This window comes from Mya arenaria, chromosome 3 (genome assembly GCF_026914265.1).
Source record: "Mya arenaria isolate MELC-2E11 chromosome 3, ASM2691426v1".
In the NCBI taxonomy this organism is placed as follows: Eukaryota; Metazoa; Mollusca; class Bivalvia; order Myida; family Myidae; genus Mya; species Mya arenaria.
Genome location: NC_069124.1, coordinates 16352347 through 16371642, shown reverse-complemented (window position 1 = coordinate 16371642; position 19296 = coordinate 16352347). Strand labels below are relative to the sequence as shown.

The 19296-nt window shown below is 35.7% G+C and overlaps 1 protein-coding gene and 1 long non-coding RNA gene across 4 annotated transcripts; one reads left to right on the top strand and one right to left on the bottom strand.

The window, feature by feature from the left end:
* Positions 1–3803: 3803 nt before the first annotated feature.
* On the top strand, positions 3804–12687 carry LOC128225639 (uncharacterized). Of its 2 annotated transcripts, none has more exons than XM_052935540.1 (5): positions 3804–4152; positions 10035–10104; positions 10630–10851; positions 11009–11212; positions 12341–12687. In XM_052935540.1, exons 1-5 carry the CDS (start codon positions 3850–3852, stop codon positions 12574–12576), a joined length of 1035 nt encoding a protein of 344 aa, XP_052791500.1. In that variant the 5' UTR covers positions 3804–3849; the 3' UTR covers positions 12577–12687. The 2 variants fall into 2 exon arrangements, with proteins under 2 accessions (XP_052791500.1, XP_052791501.1); XM_052935541.1 differs by having other exon boundaries at positions 12353–12683.
* Positions 12688–14183: 1496 nt separating this feature from the next.
* LOC128225562 (uncharacterized) lies at positions 14184–16525 on the bottom strand. 2 transcript variants are annotated; one of them, XR_008259658.1, is made up of 3 exons: positions 15519–16525; positions 15228–15289; positions 14184–14852 (listed from the first exon to the last, which is right to left on the bottom strand). It is a non-coding gene; the product is annotated as an uncharacterized LOC128225562 (long non-coding RNA). The 2 variants fall into 2 exon arrangements; XR_008259657.1 differs by having other exon boundaries at positions 15232–15289.
* Between the last annotated feature and the right edge of the window lie 2771 nt (positions 16526–19296).

The following is a 19296-nucleotide window of genomic DNA, read 5'->3' as shown; positions in this document are numbered from 1 at the left end:
ACAAAGCCTTTGGCCATACAGAGGATAATTGCGTTATTTCTTTTATACTTTTTGATGAAATATTGAGTTGAAACACTGAAAAAACAACAGTGATTATATCAATTTGATATTTTCCGAACAAAGTTAGAGGGGGTACTTAGAGGAATGATCTTGTCGGTCGGTCAGTCGGTCGGTCGGTCTGTCGGTTTTCATGGTTTCCGGACGATAACTCATGAAAGGCTAGACAGATTTGAAAAAATTTTGGTACACAGGTGTAACACCAGAAGATACAGGCCAAGTTCGATATTGGGGCTGGTGGGGTCAAGGTCAAGGTCACTGTTACTAAAAATAGAAAAACGGTTTCCGGACGATAACTCATGAAAGGCTACACAGATTTGAACAATTTTTGGTACACAGGTGTAACATCAGAAGATACAGGTCAAGTTCGATATTGGGGCTGGTGGGGCCAAGGTCAAGGTCACTGTTACTAAAACTAGAAAAACGGTTTCCGGACGATAACTCATGAAAGGCTAGTTTTTCTTGTCAGCAGTGTAACTTCTAAATTACCCAACAGATTTAAATAAAACAATACATGCATGATAAAAGAAGATGCAGTGTGCAGTAACCTTGGAGTTATAGCCTCTTTTCAAAGGAATGGTTTGCCATTCCTGTTTCCAGGCGGCATTTGGGGGTATTCGTCACTCCTGTGACAGCTCTAGTTTCACTTATTCAACCAAATCAATTGTTAAATTATTGATACTGATGAAACCCAACACTTGCTGTTACCATCCGCTTCAGGCTGCTTCATGGCAGTTGATAATTAGGCCGGATTTCTAGTATTTCACTTCAAGGGATGCACAGCAGGGTATTAAGAGACCAAACATTACTTCAACTAGGCTTATAAAATGAATGTAAATTTGTTTGTTCTAATCCATTGGGTCTTCTATTCATTTTCATTACTCTGACCTATCAGTATTATTAATGTCAATGAGCTCCACAATTGGCTGCGAATTTCTGGAATTAAGACTAGGAACAGTCCCAAGTCTGACTCAGACTCTGATAAACACAAGAATTTACAAATGTAATCTCTATTCCATTCATTTACAAGAATAAATGTAAACTAAAAATGTTGTTTTCGAAGTGCCTTTAATTAAACATGAGCTTGGTTGAAAAGAGATAATTTGTAAAGAGGGGGTAAAATAGGTCACATCTTTACCTATCTATGTTTTGGGCAAAGTTTGCATTTTAAACAAGGGGATATAACTCTGCAATATAGTGTCCAGAGTAAGAATTATTGCAGGGTGACAAACTTCACATTAATATCTATCTAAGTTTAAACCAATTTCTTCCAGTAGTGTTTGAGTAAGTGCCAGGACAAGATTTACATTATAAAAGGTAAAAGGGGAGCTAAATCTGAAGTAAAATACCACAGTTATAATTCTTGCAGGATGCACAACTTCAAATCACAATCTATCTACGTTCCAATCAATTCCTTCAAGTATTTTATAAGTAAGTGGCAGGACCAAATTAACATTTTAAAATAGGAACAAGGGGACATAACTATTAAATATAGTGCCCGAGACATAATTCTTGCATGATTCACATTTTTACATCACTATCTACTAAGTTTAAAGTTTTAAACAATTCCTTCAAGTTTATTTTAGTCAGTTTAAGGACAAACTTTATGGTACATTATAGAACATCAAAAAGGGGGATAACTCTGAAATAAGGGCCTTAAAGTCATTATTCTTGCAGGGTGTACAATTTCACATCGGTATAATCCATTTTCCAAGTTCGAATCAATTCTGCTCCGGACAAAGTTTGGTAGAAGACTTATTTTTATATTGTATTAATAAATACTAATAGGTAAAACGAGTGTGTTTACATTAAATTAAGAAAAATGTATAACACGTTCCCAGCGCTCCCCAAAGATCGAACACCGCTATTTGAAAAATAAATCGATATGATACAATATGATCAGTATCCAATGAAACCATCAAAGCCAATATAAATATTTATATTAATTCAAAGTAATTAATTACCCTTAACATTCATATACAATCCGCGTGCAGACCACTACCGGCGGAGCTGCGTGCATTCTGAAATCGGGCGGTCCCCCGGCCCTGCGAGTCTCCGTCAGTTAACGCGAAGTTTGACAGAGCCTTATCCGACGCCAGTTTCCCACTTAATGATGTGTCCATATGACGCGTTAAGAATAAGATGGGTCATTTTGTCTCCCCAAAAAAACTTACATACTTAATTATCTTACATGGCGAAATTTCCGATATTGATAAATGTGAATAAATTAGTTTACTTTATATTAAATGGATCGGATACAGAAAATGCATTTGACCCTATGTGTGGTATGGAACCTTCACGGTACATGCGCCTGGTCGCAATACGCTGATCTTCTTTTCAATACTCTTGATCGGTGTAAGAGGTATGGAGCGGAAACGAAAAATGACTGACCTTTTTTCACCTATAACCTCAAAGTGTGGCACTGACCTTGAAGGTACGTCGTTCTGTAATGGGGAACATTTGCGCCTACATATCACGAGTCTATTTTCTTTAGTTAAGAAATTATGGAGCTGACATGTAAATCGCTATCTGACCTTTGAACATAAGCGTGACCTTGACACTGAAGGTACATGTAAGTGGCCGGTTCATGCACTTTACATGCTATCTTGACCTGGTGTACACTGTTATTTCGAAGTTCTTTTAGTGGCTGATTTGTTATAAGCTGTCATATCTTAAAAATGTAACTGCTGCATTTTAATGAAATCGAATACGATTAACCATCGACCTAAACTAGAGAAAAACAAGGATGCCTGGAAGGCCCATTTCGTAACAAACATGCATGTTTTTTTATTTATTGGAAACATCTGACGATGACGTCGGGCATATATATGCTTTACAAAAGACACATTTTTCTTTATTAACTTTTTTAACTACTGTATTTTGATTCATTGGGGCGTGAGTAGTCACGTGGTGTTGTTATTTTGAAACCATTCGGAACTCCTCGGCCATTTTTTCGAAAACAACAAAAATGGCTGAGGAATTCCGAATGTTTAAAACCGATTTAAAATAATATTTAAACAAAACGTCCTGTATCGTTATACGGATCTAGTATATCGCAGTATACATCGCGATCAGCTTCTTGGTGTATCGTTCTAACCCTGATTTGTACAGATTTACTGGACGAGAGCCGTTTAAATTAATTAAAACCGATGAGAGAATATATATATATATATATATATATATATATATATATATATATATATATATATATATATATATATATATATATATATATATATATATATATATATATATATATATGATTCATTTTTTCATTCATTCCCAACGACATTGTTAACTTTACAAACTATTTCATGGCGCCATTTGATGTTTTTACGTATTGTTATTTTTCTGCCGACTTTTCGCAATGAGAGATGATGCATGCCTCTTAGCACGTATCTACGTATTTGATTAAAAGCGTAGTCATAATTATTCCCAAGGACCGGCTCCTGTACTTATTATTATTAATACTATTCACGTATTCTTTGGAGCCAGACGACATTCACTTTACCAGTGTTTCACTATTTGCATTAAATTTGCGTTTAACAATGGTTCTGCTAAATAGATAATGATGCAAAATGATCGTTCCTTTAATCTGTGCACGGGTTTACTCATTTCAATATTTAAAAAAGTGTTGAAACTGCCGTGGGCTAATTATTATAAGAATAAATAATGCACTAAAGTTTCGCTTAACAATATTAACAGCAATTTCAATTGCGCACATTATCAAACACGTCGCCAAGAGTCAACACTCTCTGACGACTATCAGACAGTTTAATTTTCATCCGTAGAATGACACGGAAATTTGAAGACCTTTTTAGGTTTTCAATTTTCATCTGCGCAGTACCACCGAATGAATCCAAGAAAACCGTATCTGTGGACGTCTGGACTCAATGTCCGCCACCCAGCAGCCGTTTCCGGGTGTTCACAGGCATGTCACTGGAACAATGTGCGGCTGAGTGCGAGGCGCGTCCGGCATGTGCCGTCCTCGGCTATTTGCGCACCCCGCACGTGTGTGAATTGTATGAACAGCCCGCGGGCGTAGACGGTTCCGGAAAGGCTACTTCTGCCTCGCATTGTCTTTTGGTACAGAAGGTAAGTAAACTGCGTTATATTTTCTTGATTTTTTAAATCAGGTTTCCGATGACCAAATAAGTCTTTTTTGGATGCCTGGTGATTCAATATTATTTTGGTATTATTTGAAAAAGGGTTATGTGTAAAGAAAGATTATGTAATAAGTTTACCGAAAATAATACGACAAACAAGTTTTTGGGTGTTTGAAAGATTGCAAAATTCTCCAGCTCACAGGGGCAGGGTGCGTTATTTTGACACATTTCTTTGACCACGCCCCCCCCCCCCCAATTTAAAAAATGATAATAATTCCAGGCTAATTTATAATGATGGAGGAACTGTATCATTAGTAACAGTTCCCCATCATTATTTATTAGCCTGGGATTATTTATTTTTTAAAAATGGTGGGCGGGATTGGGGGGGGGGGGGCTTGGCACCCTTCCCATTACAGACTTTCTGTTTTCAAATACAAACTGTGCTCTAACTTGACTGGTTCCGTATCACGCATTCGGAACGCATCGGCCATTTTTATCGAAAACAACCTCGGGTGTATGCCGGTACATCATTTGAAGTAGTTCGTTTTTTTTAATTATATTATTTATTAAATGTAGTGCTTTAGAGTGGTATTCATTGATCTAAGTTTAAATTGATTGTCAGTGAAGTGCATTTTTGCAAACATAATTAAGATTCCCAACAGTTAAGTCATGAAGTTTAACTGCTAAATAAATCCAAATACACCCGAGGTTGTTTTCGATAAAAATGGCCGAGGTGCTCCGAATGACCTTCCAGGTGCCGAGTGATTGTGGTCGTTTTGTTTTCGCGCCGAAAATAGCGGGGAATGGGCCTTACCTGGGATGTCCCGAGGGTGCGGGTGTATTTAGCAGGGATTTTACCAGCAATGTGTCCCCGTAGGGCGGAGATTTTACCTGGGATCGGTTGGACCGACAGTCAAAGTCCCCGCTCTTCCCCGGACCTGGGGTGTGTGTGGGGGGGGGGGGGGGCGATCTACTTGCAGCGGGCTTAAACGTGCCGCTTTTTGTGTATGTAAACCGTCCAAATACATCCGAGTTTATTTTCGATAAAAATGGCCGAGGAGCTCCGAATGGCGTATCACGCAGTGACCTAGTGCTTATGAACCAGTCAACTGTAACCACGCCCCCCCCCCAGGTCCGGGGTATACCAGGAATATCCAGGGAAATGGGCCTTGTTTTTACCTTCAGATGGCCCCGCAGTGCCGGGTGAATACGGTGGTTTTGTCTTCGCGCAAAATATAGCAGGGAATGGGCCTTATGTAGGGTCGCTTGGGTGCGGGGCATTTGACGGAGATTTTACCATCAGTCCGTCCCGCAGGGCGGAGATTTTACCCGGGGTTGGCTGGACCGAAAGTCAAAGTCAAAGTCCCCGCTATTCCCCGGACCTGGGGGGTGGGAGGGCCGTGGTTTCAATTGGCTGGTGCATAATCTACATAAAAATACTACACGAAATAAATAGGACGTCTTCCGTCAGTTTTAAATACCGCTATACTGAAAAAAAAAACAAAAAAAAACGTCAATATGTGGGATTGTATCACTTCTCGTTACTAGCGTAGAGATACATCGTACTCGACGTCCGCGCTCGTGCGATATGCACTTTACGCAAGCAACACATGATACAGACCCTCAGATCAACCGACTAACAAAATATTCACTGTTAGTACTCAGCGAGCAAATACCTTTAAAATGATACCAAAGTATATGGGGTCCGCAAGCAATCAACTCTCAACATTCATGATCGTCAATGGCACGGCAGAGAAGAATAGCTAAATTCTATACATGGCGACAGCTATGATGTAATGACCATGATATATTCAAAGTTTCAAAGTATATTGTACACTCTGCACATATTATAAATAGGTCAAGCCGTGTAAATACTAAAAAAGAAAACAGAAAACACTATTATCTATCTTCGATAGTAAACGAAAACTAATACAATACAGATTGGTGACGATTTGTTGTAAAATTGCTAATTAGCCTGGTGTATTTCTAAAATAATCCAGTATAATCTTTACAAAATTGGCTATATTTATTCATATCTTGTCATCTATTTCATTCATCATTTTTTATACATAATTGTTTTACAGTTATAACTTTTACGTGACAGTTAGAAGACATGAAGTAAATTCTTAATGAATATGAATGGGTGGAGTGAGCGTAGCAAACGAGCCCTTTCTTAAATATTAAGGAATTACTTAAGGTCGTCTAACTGACTTAGAATACAACCTCTCTGGCTGATATATTGCCAACACAACATGTGACGCAGGGACTGTGTATCGGATGAGTGGCTGTATGCAGACCTTAAACAACCGCGAAAGTTGAAATTCTTAATGATTTAGTCTACTACTTAATGATTGCCTATCTGCAATATCATTGGCTGAAAATGTAGATTGTATCAAAAATACGGTAGCAGTCTTTTTTTACATCAACAAAGTGAGTAAATTTGAAAAGATAATGAAATTCGTCATCGACATCGTTTGTTTGACAAAGATGATTGTTTCCCCTATTATTACGTTCAATATTAAATCATCGCCCCTTTTCAATGGGGAGATGATGATTTCACATTCGAAATCTTATCATATAGAAATCAGGAACATTGTCAAAATAGTATACGTAACTAAATGTATCTTTATACATTCTAAAATTCAAACATTTTGAGAAAGAATTAACATCAGATGTCCAACATTATACATATTGATCAGAAAGTGTTTGATTGATTCTTGTTAATAGCAGTTGTTTCGTTCCATTGAAATATTCATTATTCCATACATAACTAATCCCACATTCATCGAAAATATGTTTGACATTATGCATCCACTGGAAATGAGTACCATTGTCATTCAAATGCGTAAATATTATTTTATAAAGCTTTGTAAATAGTTTGCCTTCGGTTGATGTAACTAAATTATGCCAAAATCCTATACGTTTTTATTAACAATCGAAAATGGATCTAGCGACCAAGATCACATATAACATATCATGAGGCGTGCTCTTTTAACTCCAAGAATATGATTAAGAAATGTGTATGTACACTGTACCTTTCCAACAAGTGACAAGTCACCATAACCCCAGACCTCACAACCATATGTCAATATTGGTACAATAGTGTGGTGAAACAATTTAAGTTGGCAATCAATGGAGAGGTCTAAATTCCTTATCTTCCTATACAAACTAAACATTGCTTTACGAGATTGCTCTGTTACATGTTTTTATCTTATACAAAGTGTCTATTTTTCGAGAACAAGACTTTTAGATATTTGAAATGATCAACAACTTCGTTTGAATAATCATTAGTCCTAATGTCTCTATTACGTCTCATTTTATCGCCAAATACCATAATTTTAGTTTTATCAAAAAATATTTAGGTCATCCGGAGATCATCCTCAGAGGTGGCAAACACCACTGTGTCATAACATGTATTCTAAGAAGAAAAAAGTTGATGCATAGCATCAAGTCGGCGCAATGAAATTAGAAGAAAAACGTGCATGCAGATAACCAAAAATGGTTATTATTTCAATGATAATATTTGTTTTTATGTTAGGTGTATATATGCTTGAAGGACATTATGGTTAATATTATAATATTGTTACAATAGTTTAAGCCCGGAATTATAGATATTCTGGGGTTTTCCCAAGCTAATCCTCCGGTTAAAACTAAATTATAACAAAAATATACATACGTTTCTTCGGAAGAAATATGGTCTAGTACATAGATTTCAATAACATGAAATTCACCTTTTATTTGTACCGGCATGTTATGTGAATTCCTTGCTTTATATTTTGTATAACTTTTTGTAACACATTTCACTCATATGAGTATATAGAACGGGGATAAAAATAATATACATCAAGAGGGAGTTATCTGGAGTTCATTCTTTCGAATGACATTTAAAAACAAACAATTAAGCTCAAGGTTAAATTTTCAAAACTCGGCAGTTTTGCCGTCACCAAGGGAGATTACTGCGTAGGTTTAGTTTTTTTTAGTTTTAGTTTAGTTTATTTCATAAATCAAGGTATGTTACATGCATGTGATTTGAACATAAAACTGACAAACAACTACATGGTTTAAACAAGTATAGCAAAATGTAGTACACATACAAAGCGATAGTTTAAATATAGTCTTTAGATGTTAAAATAGATATATTAGTTTTGTTAATATCAACATTAGCCAAAACATTCAAATAAATGATACAGGGAGAATGAGATCAATCAGTTAGCTAGTATAATTTTACAAAATAATGCCATTTTCACAAGTACAACTCTATCTTAAGAGTTCATCAATTGTTCAAATTTGTAAACATTAGGATGTTTAATAAAAAAATGCTGAATATATTTTTTTTCTGTCATTGCTAAAGTATCTGCATTCCATTAAATAGTGATATTCATCACCCAACCAATTATTAGTACATAAGTGACAAACTCGGTTATTTCTAACAATGTTTAAAAAGCGACCTTTTTCTAAAAAAAGATTAGGGTCGGCGAGGAAAAAAATAGGGTCGGTCGGGTTACCGGAAACACAGGTTGTTGTTTTTTTGGCCTATCGTAAAAAAATACTTCTTTAAATATATCGTTATTGTTTCCACATTTGTCTTTCAATGTCCCCGGAGAATATACTTTCATTCCTGATTATGTATTACCGAGACGGGAAAACAAAATGGCGGAGGGCGGTGAACCCTGTCCGATATCTTAAAATTGGCAAACGCATGTTTACGGTCCAAACTCGTGGTTGATCACCGGAGACTTATTTGCTGTCTTTTAAATGAAAACATTTTGAATTATAGTTCGCGGTGTTATTTATCCATATCCATGTCCAAAATAAAACTTACTTTTTTACGATTAGGATTTGCGTATATCATGCAGGCTTTTTACGATTAGGCTTTGCGAATTCATGCAGGCTAACTACCAGGTTCCAATACACATTTCATTAATCGTTCTATTAATTATCCGCAATTATCAATGGTTATTTATTTCGCCTTATTTAAGTCCCATCAACTGCAATCCAAACAAAAATCTTAACGAAAAGTAACAACACATTCATTGGAATGTGTCGGCTGCAGATCAAACGGTACATTTTGTGACGTCAGAGCACAAGCCGTGATAAGATCAAAGGCGCGTGGCTATGGTTTGTATCTAATTCGGTCAGTCGGATACCGTATGATCCCGTTTCATTGCCAGGATTTCGCCTAGGCTGAAAAATACCATACGATCGAAAAAAATAATAATCAATAATCGTCGTCTGGGAATCATAAAACAATGACCAAAATGTTTGAATTCAATACAAATATGAATGAAACTTTGATTGCAGTAATGTACGAAAATGAGATACGTAACAAAATCCATATCCGCGTTTACTTGTTCTTTTATTAACCTACCTCCACTTGAAGGCCTTGTTTAAGGAGCTCACATTTGACAAGAAAATCGGTGATTTTTCTCAAGCAAATAAAAAATTTAGTTGATAATTGACTGTTTTGCTAGAACACAGATATGTTGAAATTGAAGTGCTGGATTTTTCCTAAAAACCGATCACGACTTATAAACGAGTATTGTATACAAAAAAGTAGATAGATATAATATAATTGATCTGATGCAACGGAAAATTGCATGATATGGAGTGTATTTTTTTTTTAAAACTACCGACCCTATTTTTTTCGCCATGTTACCGGAAACACAGGTATTTTTCTTTTACATAAATGTGTCCCTTCTTTGTGTATATAAAGTTGATCGGTCCGTATATATCAATAGTGGTATATATCTAATTGATCGAAGAACATACTGTATACTATAATAATGTATACACGTTCAATTACTTCATAATTGTAAGATGCTTTTGCCTTTAATACTATTCATATTGACGATAACACGTGTATTTCACCAGGGCGAAGACTCGTGTGGCTGCTCCCATTGGAGCGTCTATGACCGGAAGTCTAAAACATGCACTGTTCAAGGTCAGTTATGCATTCGTGCGAGTGTATATGTGTTCGTCATACTTTCCTAACCGTTTCAGTCGGTATAAGTCGCGTAAAGAAAGTCTCATTACGTAATATTTAGTATAATTTATTTATACTGTATTGGGTGAATCAAAAATATTTTTTAGTCTTGAAATGTTTGTACTACATTAATGAGCACATTTCAAGGTACGTATACAGGATTTGGCGTCAGAGGGGTCGTAACGTAGGGGCGAAACCTTTAGATTTGCGCCACTCCCTCAAAACTTAACAGAACTTAATTCAATTCGTTTAGAAGTGTTGGTACGGGGGAGTTGATTTTAACATTTTCACCAAAAAAATATTTGGCCCTAATTTTCAAAATAATCCAGCTAAAATAAAAAAAAATGAATAACTTGATCTACATACTCTTTTTCAATATATATATGAATGATACCAGAATTATACGAGGTCGATTTAACTCTGATAGAACGACAATCTTAATCGTACGTCGGATAACTTATTACTTTAATTTTGTTATCTCAGAGTGTGAGCCGGTGAGGATCGTCGATCATGGAAAGATTCTGGGAAACCGTTATGACGTCGGTGCAAAACTGCGTGTGCTTTGTGACGTGGGCTACGTTGCGGAGAATAATATGACGTCAATGACATGTGGCGCGAATGGATCATGGTCGCACGTGGCGTCATGTGTACTGAAGTTCAACAAAACGTCGGTAGTAAACTCAAGCCAATCAACCTTAGAATCCGGTAACTAATTTAATTGCGATTATCTCTTATTCAACTCTTTAAAGTAATCGATTTTTCTTTTATTGAGGTTTACTGTTCCGATTGTGTAGCCTGTGTTTGTCTGTGGGACGCTGTATTATTGTTAAATAAAAAAAATCCTTTTTTTCATTTGTCCTAGTTTGCCCGAAAACAAAGTCCGAATTCACATCCAATGTAACACAGACGCTTCCTGGATATCCTGGTACCGAATTCATCTTTGTCAAACAGCACCATACCCTCAACGACAGCAAAAACGCATGTGAGAACATGGGTGGTCACATGATCAAGATAGACACTCATGCGAAACTGGGCGCCATCACGAACTTAATGACAAAATGCAACGGTACAGTGATAAATATACTCGGCATGTACATGCAGGCGCGAAGCTAGGCTCAATTTAGAATTAAGCAGATCGATGACAGGCAGCATTTTAACCCCTTCAACCCCTATCCCCCCCTCGGTGTTTTTATTTCAAATTGGAGTTTTTTGGTATGACAAAAATGTAAAAAAATCATTACGCAACTGCGTATTTGCGTTCAGTCAGCTACGCGCCTGACATGGTTATAGAAAAGCACATAGGGATCAGGGGCGAACTCTGGATTTGACGTTAGACGGGGGCGTAACTTAGGGGCGTAACCTTTTGACTTGCGCCCCTATCTGAAAACCGAAAGTTATTTTGTTTAAAACGATGACAGGGGAGTTTGGGGGTACTCCCCTAGGAAAATCGTAACAGTTTCTAGTCCGAAAGGGATTTTGGGTGTATTTAATCCCTTTTTTCGCCTATATTGATTTTTAAAAAAAAAACACCTTGGAATATAGTGGGGATAAATACAAATCGAATAGTGCATGCTCAAAGAACTTGAATACATTGATCTCGAATGTATAATTTATAGAGTAGCAAAATGTTATAAGTATAACTTTATTATACAAGTGTTATATTGCAGATTGCCTTCATACTTTAATATAACAGAGTGATCATGAATATATTTATTTCGAAACAAATAATTAACGGCACACGCGACAGTGGTGTCGTGGTATATGTGTCCGCATCTCACCCAAGAGGTTGTGGGTTTGATCCCCGCCTGGGGTAACTTCTCATGGCCTCTCAAATGGACAGCAGTACTGGTGTCTGTCCAGGAATCAGACCCGGGCGTGATAATATAAGCTGTCAGCGTTCATCATAATCGAGCTTAAATAATTTAATATAAACTATAAACAGGCACAAGCCTTTTTTGGAATACAAAAAGGCAGGCTTTTACAGTACAAAGCATATACATGTTTACATACGCATGCATATACTTGACGATTTACTGGGGAACAAAATTACATTCTAAATTATTCATAATTAAAAATGACCGATTTCTGACCGTGTAAAACGTAAAAAGGTTCCGATGATTAAACCACCCCAAAGCACGATCCTGTCTCAAGCAAGGTGAAAGCAGACAGGCGCATTCACAGTATATTGCCATAGATTCCACTTCAGGCCTGAAAATCAGATCATGGGTGGACGGAGAAAAGGAGGGAGACGACTGGAAGTACCACGATGGAACACTAATGGACGTGGGCAACTCCAGTATCTGGAATAATAAATATGAGCCCAAAATAAACGACACGTGTGTCAGGTTGAAGAAATCAACGTTCCTACTTGTAGGGATTAACAATCAGGGGTGCGTTTCAGATAGATTTTACGATCTGCCATTATCGTAAATTTACGATCATAATAACGACCAACTTAACGATAATCATAAAGGCGTTTCAGAAACGTCTCGTAAACTCTCCGGTCGTACGTAAAAAAATAACGATAAAGCACAGCGTTAAAGCGAGTGACCCAGTCTGAAGTGAAATGACGTAACGTCATATTAACCTGATGAGCGCACCTGTCTTTTTTATTAATAATAATAATAATAATAATAATAATAATAATAATAATAAAGATGATGATAATCTCTTGAAGGGAATCAATTAATGTAACTCTCCTTTTTATAATGATTGACACAAATGATACAAACTCGTGGTCTCTATTCTGCTATTTATGTTACATTTGTATCTTAAGTACATCATCATCCGGGATTTTTTGTGATGGAGGCAGTGGCGGGTTCCGACGCTCATTTTAAAATTTGTGTAATTATAAAGAAAATTGGACAACAACAAAATACGTTGTTTTTTCAGGCTGGTGATTTTAATTTAAATTCGTCTTTGATAAGTGAAATATTATAGTATGCGTATTATGAATGTTCTGTAAAGTAAATGCAATTGTGCAGAATGGTGCTGATGATGATAGTCACGATGATGCGACGACAACGGCAATGATAATTTAATAATAATAATGCGACAACGACACTATCATGATGATGCAATGACGACGATAGTGATAATGCGGCGACGACGACGACGACTAATATTATGAGTATTATAATAATAATACGGCGACGACACTATCATGATGATGCAATGACGACGATAGTGATAATGCGACGACGACACTATCATGATGATGCAATGACGAAGATAGTGATAATGCGGCGACGACACTATCATGATGATGCAATGACGACGATAGTGATAATGCGGCGACGACACTATCATGATGATGCAATGACGACGATAGTGATAATGCGGCGACGACACTATCATGATGCAATGACGACGATAGTGATAATGCGGCGACGACGACGACGAATATTATGAGTATTATAATGATAATGCGACGACGACGACTAAGATGATGATGATAATAATAATGATGATGCACCACGGCAATGATACTAATTATGATGTGACGATGACGACAATGATCATGACGTGATGATGATATGTAGATGTTGCTGATATTTGATGATGACGAAAGTGGTGAAGTTGGTGGTGGTGGTGGTGGGGGGTGCGGTGGTTGTTGATGATGATGATGATGATGATGATGATGATGATGATGATCATCATGATGATGACTGATTCCAATCATCAACAACCGGCCTTAGTTCGGATAACGAGTAAAGTTCATACGTTTATGCACCAAAACTGTGACTGAGGGTTATTGTATTGGGAAATAGTTTGAAAATACAACTTTGACCGGTTGGATTTTTTGTATGAAGACAATTCATAAATCCATCTTTATTGTGTCAGTTAACAGTTTAATAAACAGCATTTCAAATCCATTCAAAATACATGATAAAATCTACATTTGCAGACATGCTTCAAATACACAAAATTACTAAAAGAAATACAGCTATTTTACAAGCTCGTCTCATAAAAACACATTATTCAACAAAAAGTATCTTCACTGGTGCAGATTGCCATAGCGGTTAAGTGTTCAGAGTTTCGCGCAAATATTATCTATTATCTATTTCAATCATGTTATGATATACACTGGAGTATACACTTTATGTAGCATTCTGTGTTTATACACGAGCAAGTCAAAGTAAAAATAAATGTATTCAGAAATATCAAAAGATGCACTTAATTTCTATAAAAAGATAGTATGAATGTTTACATGATCAACCATGGTAGTGTGCGTTTTATATATTATCATAAGTTTGAATAAATGAATCATTTAGATTTTCCTATATAATTCAGAAGTGTTTTAATCCTTAGAGGAAACATGTACAACTGGATATACATCACAGTTGAAACTGTATAAAAATATATATATATTTGGAAAATCTAATGAAAATGGCTTTTAAATGCCAAGTCAAACTTAAAAAATAAATAAGAAATTTCATTTCAAATAATGAAGGTTACACACAAATGCCTCACTGCCTATTTAACAGTTTAAAGTTTTATGTTGTGTTGGGATATGCAATTAATTTCAGATTCTGTGTCAATATATCTGTAGTTATCTGCTGTGTCTGGTATCTCCAGTGTATGTAGGTATAATGTACTGTTCTGACAAAGTCTCCTAAAACACACCGGAACCTTTAAGGTGAGTATCTTGAAGACTGACTGTGAGCATATTCTAAATGTTTGAAACCTTGTGATTTTTCAGTGTCCTGAAAGAGACAAACAGTTATAAAATATTGTTTAATACAGCACAATATAATACATTTATGACAACGCCTTTTAATGGTTAAACTACAAGAAACACATAACTTACATTCCCATATTTCAACTGAAATAGTTGGATATTTTATGAAAATTATTGTCTTTTTAAACAAAAAATAAGTAGGGTATTTAAGAAAACATGAAAAACACCATTCTGGTGGCATTTTATTTCTTGTTTATTGTTCATATAAGTTAAATAACAATTATGTTATACCAGTTAATTGCTCAAAGTAAGATGCCCAACATTGTATCAATATAAAATTCATCTTATTGTATTATTCATAAAATTGGTTTATATCATATTGCATTTTATCATTTCCTACCTACTTTTACATTTCCCTCCATTGCCAGCTTGAAGCATTCCTGATAGTTCTCTATCACCAGCCTGAAATAATTAACTAAAACAATATTTAACAAGCAAAAAAAACCTAAAACATAGAATATCATTAATCATCTGTACATAGCCTGTGCATTAACTGCAGGTACATAATATGGTTTTGCAGTTTAGTTTCTACATTTACAGTTTAGTCCTTATGACAATGTGTTCATATGTTGAATATACCTCCAATATTATTCAATAAACCAACATTAGAATTTAATTCCCTTTTCCATACCATTATTAAACAGAGGTCAATGAAGAGCACAGCATTTTCCACCAAGACCATGACACTTCTGTTGTCATTTTTCATTTCAGTTTATATTGTACACTTGGCATCAAATGGCATGACTGAAAAAGACAAGAATTTGAAAACTCACATATGTTCATAATGGTATACTACAAAGTTCTACATAAACCATATGATACCTTACTAAAACAAGTTTTAATTACAAGTCAAGGTGAACTAAAATGATTACATTGTCACCTGATAGTGTCCATGGTATTAAAGTAGCCAATAATCAACTTATTTGTTGTGACAGTGTTGTTTACATTACTGTACTGTATCTACATTTACATATTTAGCATCAGTTTAAGATACATGTGTAAAAATAATTATGTTATATCATGACATGATAAAATGGTAACACTGTTTAATAATTCACTGACTACATGCCACAGAGACTGGTTATATTACAACAAAATATGTACAGGCATTTATTTATCCGAATTAAAAACCATCCGAAATAGAAGAAGTTCAAGAAAATGTTTTAAAGGACATATTAAACAGCAATAAAACCAAATCAAATTCAACATCATATTCCATGTTTTAGATGTACACAATATCAGCACATTAGCTAAGTATAACAAAAAGCTTACATCTTCTACAGTTAAAATCCTTTTTTGACAGAACGGCGGAAATAGAACATTTTCGTACTGTTTTCAGCTATTTTTAGACATAGTTTGAATATTCCACACCAGCGAACATGCTACACGCAATATTAAACTCTCAAATGTTAATAAAAAGTAAAAATATACTTTGATATGGCGAAAATCTTCATCCGCCATCTTGATCGTTAAGTTAACGAGTGCCTCTTACCGGTCGTAGGTTTACGAGCAAAATTAACGATAAAGCAGGTGCACGTTGCGTCTCTGAAACGGTGCGGATCGGTAATTTTGGTCGTACTACCAAAATCAGCTAACGATCGCCTTAACGATCGTCTCTGAAACGCACCCCTGAACTGTAATGGCGGACGGCGCTTCCGCGTTATCTGCGAAAGGAACACTACATCGGCGTCAGACACCCAAGCTTAAAGTGACTCTTATTCAAAATCAATACATAGACATGTAAAACAAACATAAATTTTGAATGATACACCCTAAACTACTTACTAAATAATGCATTTATTGAAACTATTAATTACCATTAACTATATTATAACCGTGTATTTATTAGCTTGAAACGCAAAATTATTAAATTATTGGTGAATGCTAAAAGATTTTCTGTGATCTGCTATTATCGTACTGTGTTTTATGTTCATTTCTTTCAAATTAAACTCGGTATCCTTTATAAAAACCATTGTTTTCGATATTTATTCATCCTTTTTGGAATATTAAAACAATAAGATTAATTGTGGTAAATGTTATTTTGGAGTAAGAGTGAATCTTTCACGCTCACATGGCGTCAATGACACCGAGGAAAAGATAACTTGTCTAGCACAGTAATTAGTATATAATGATCGAACTGTGGAAACCAATGTATATATCATGTAATATTTAGATGACATGAAGTAGAATCTTAATGATTAAGAATGGGTGAAGTGAGCATAGTGAAGGAGCCCTTCCCTAATCACAAGGACATTACTTCAGGTAATCCATGCCAAGAAATCCTTGCCTGCATATACATGGCACTTGCAGCATATATATATAATGTTCCAGTCAGTGGTTTTGTGCTATGATATGAAGGGCCGGACTTGGTTTTCCATGCAACTTTTATTAGTTATCTGCTAACATCTATATCATCGAATTTTAATGGCCAGCATGAATTGCAGGGGAACAATGAATTTGGTTAGTTTTTGGATCAATCTTTGTAGTACCTGATTTTTAGGTTTAACGCTTTATCTCATTTTGTTTATTTTGTTATTTGTCGAACAAAAAACAAACATTTAGTTTAGTATAAAACATACTTATTTTACAACGATTGTGAAGTTATTACAAGATTATATTAATCAATCTTGTTAGCACGATTTTACATGAGAGTGTGATTTTGTGATATGGGGGAAACCAGAGTACCCGAAGGAAACCCACTTGTCCGGCTTGGTGACCAATATTTATTATTGACATTAGTCATGATTTTTTTAACTCTAAGCTAAGTATTATAGTTTTGATATTGTTTATAAACTATCTCCTTGACAACAGTGTTTAATTCTCTAAAACACACACACATGAGTTATGTTTAAAGATTAAATACTAGTACATCAAGTGCAAATGTAACTAACTATCTTTTATAACTCCGCAACATCTAAATATATTAATAAAACGCCTTTAGCCTTGAGTGTGTCGATTAATTACCAACTTGATAAATAAGTGGTAATCATCATCATCATCATCATCATCACCAGCAGCAGCTGCAGCAGCAGCAGCAGCAGCAGCAACAACAACAATAGCATCATCATCATCATCAGCAGCAGCAGCAGCAGCAGAAACAAACGCATCATTATCATCATCATCATCATCATTATCATTATCATCATCATCATCATCATCATCATAATCATCATCACATCATCATAAGCAGCAGCAGCAGCAGCAGCAACAGCATCATTATCATCAGCAGCAGCAGAAACAGACCCAGCAGCATCAGCATCATCATCATTATCATCATCATCGGTGGTGGCGGCCGTGGCCTTGGCAGTAGTGGTAGTATCAACAGCAATAGCTGCAGCATTACCAGCTGTATTACTAAGACTTAACAGGACACGTCTTAAAAGGCAAAACAAATTTACCTCATGTATTTAAACTATAATATAACATAGTCGGGCTGTTCGGTGGGGGCTGCGTGTTTACAGACACGATCGTTGGGACTCATGTTATTATTTTATAGGGGGAGTCAATATTTTACAGAAAAAGGAGTCGCTCAAGGATAATGAACGGGGTTGTTATTTTCGGTGGCTGATCAAAATACTTTCTTACAACGGTCACGGTATGAACACAATGCAAGATGATCACAAAAATTAAGCAATTTCAATGATTAAAACACTTGCAAAAACAAATCGCATTCAGTAATACGAACATGCATTTAAAATGCCCCAGAATGTTTTCATGATGATGTGAACAAAAATTGAAGTCAATTTAACATAGTCGGAGATTCAGTTTAACCGATATGATTTATTTTCAAGTTTCGTTTGTAACTTTGTATACGCTTACATACCGTAAAAGTTAATATTTTATATTGCAAAAGCTTTTAAAATGAGAATTTAAAGTGTGAGTGTTTTAACAAGATCCTTAATATGTCTATTTTTTTTAGTACTAAATAAAGCACATCAGAACGCCCAGAATGCACCAGATTGCACCATGGATTTCAAAAATGTTTGAGGGGGTATGCCGCCCCTGAACCCCTAGGAACATTTTGATTCAACAAGTATTGAGGGCTACTGGCTACGCCCCTGATGTATTGCTGAAATTGACCATCATGTATAAATCAAAAGTGGTAAATTTCGCCGGTATTTTTTTAATTTTTTACCTTTTGAAACAATGCAGGGAGTGAAATTACATAATCAACAATACAAGTAGGTGTCTTTAGTGGTAAAAGTGCGAACATAATCGCGACATCGACAACGACCATCTAAAGAATAACATACACAAGGCCTATACCGACCCTAACACTTTTATAGTCAGTTTGTAGTTGAAAACTTATGCTTATACAGAAGATAACTTTAACACATTATCCAATGAAGAAAATGACAATATAAAGCCTAATAAAAAAATAAAATAAAAAAACTACCTACCCTACCTAT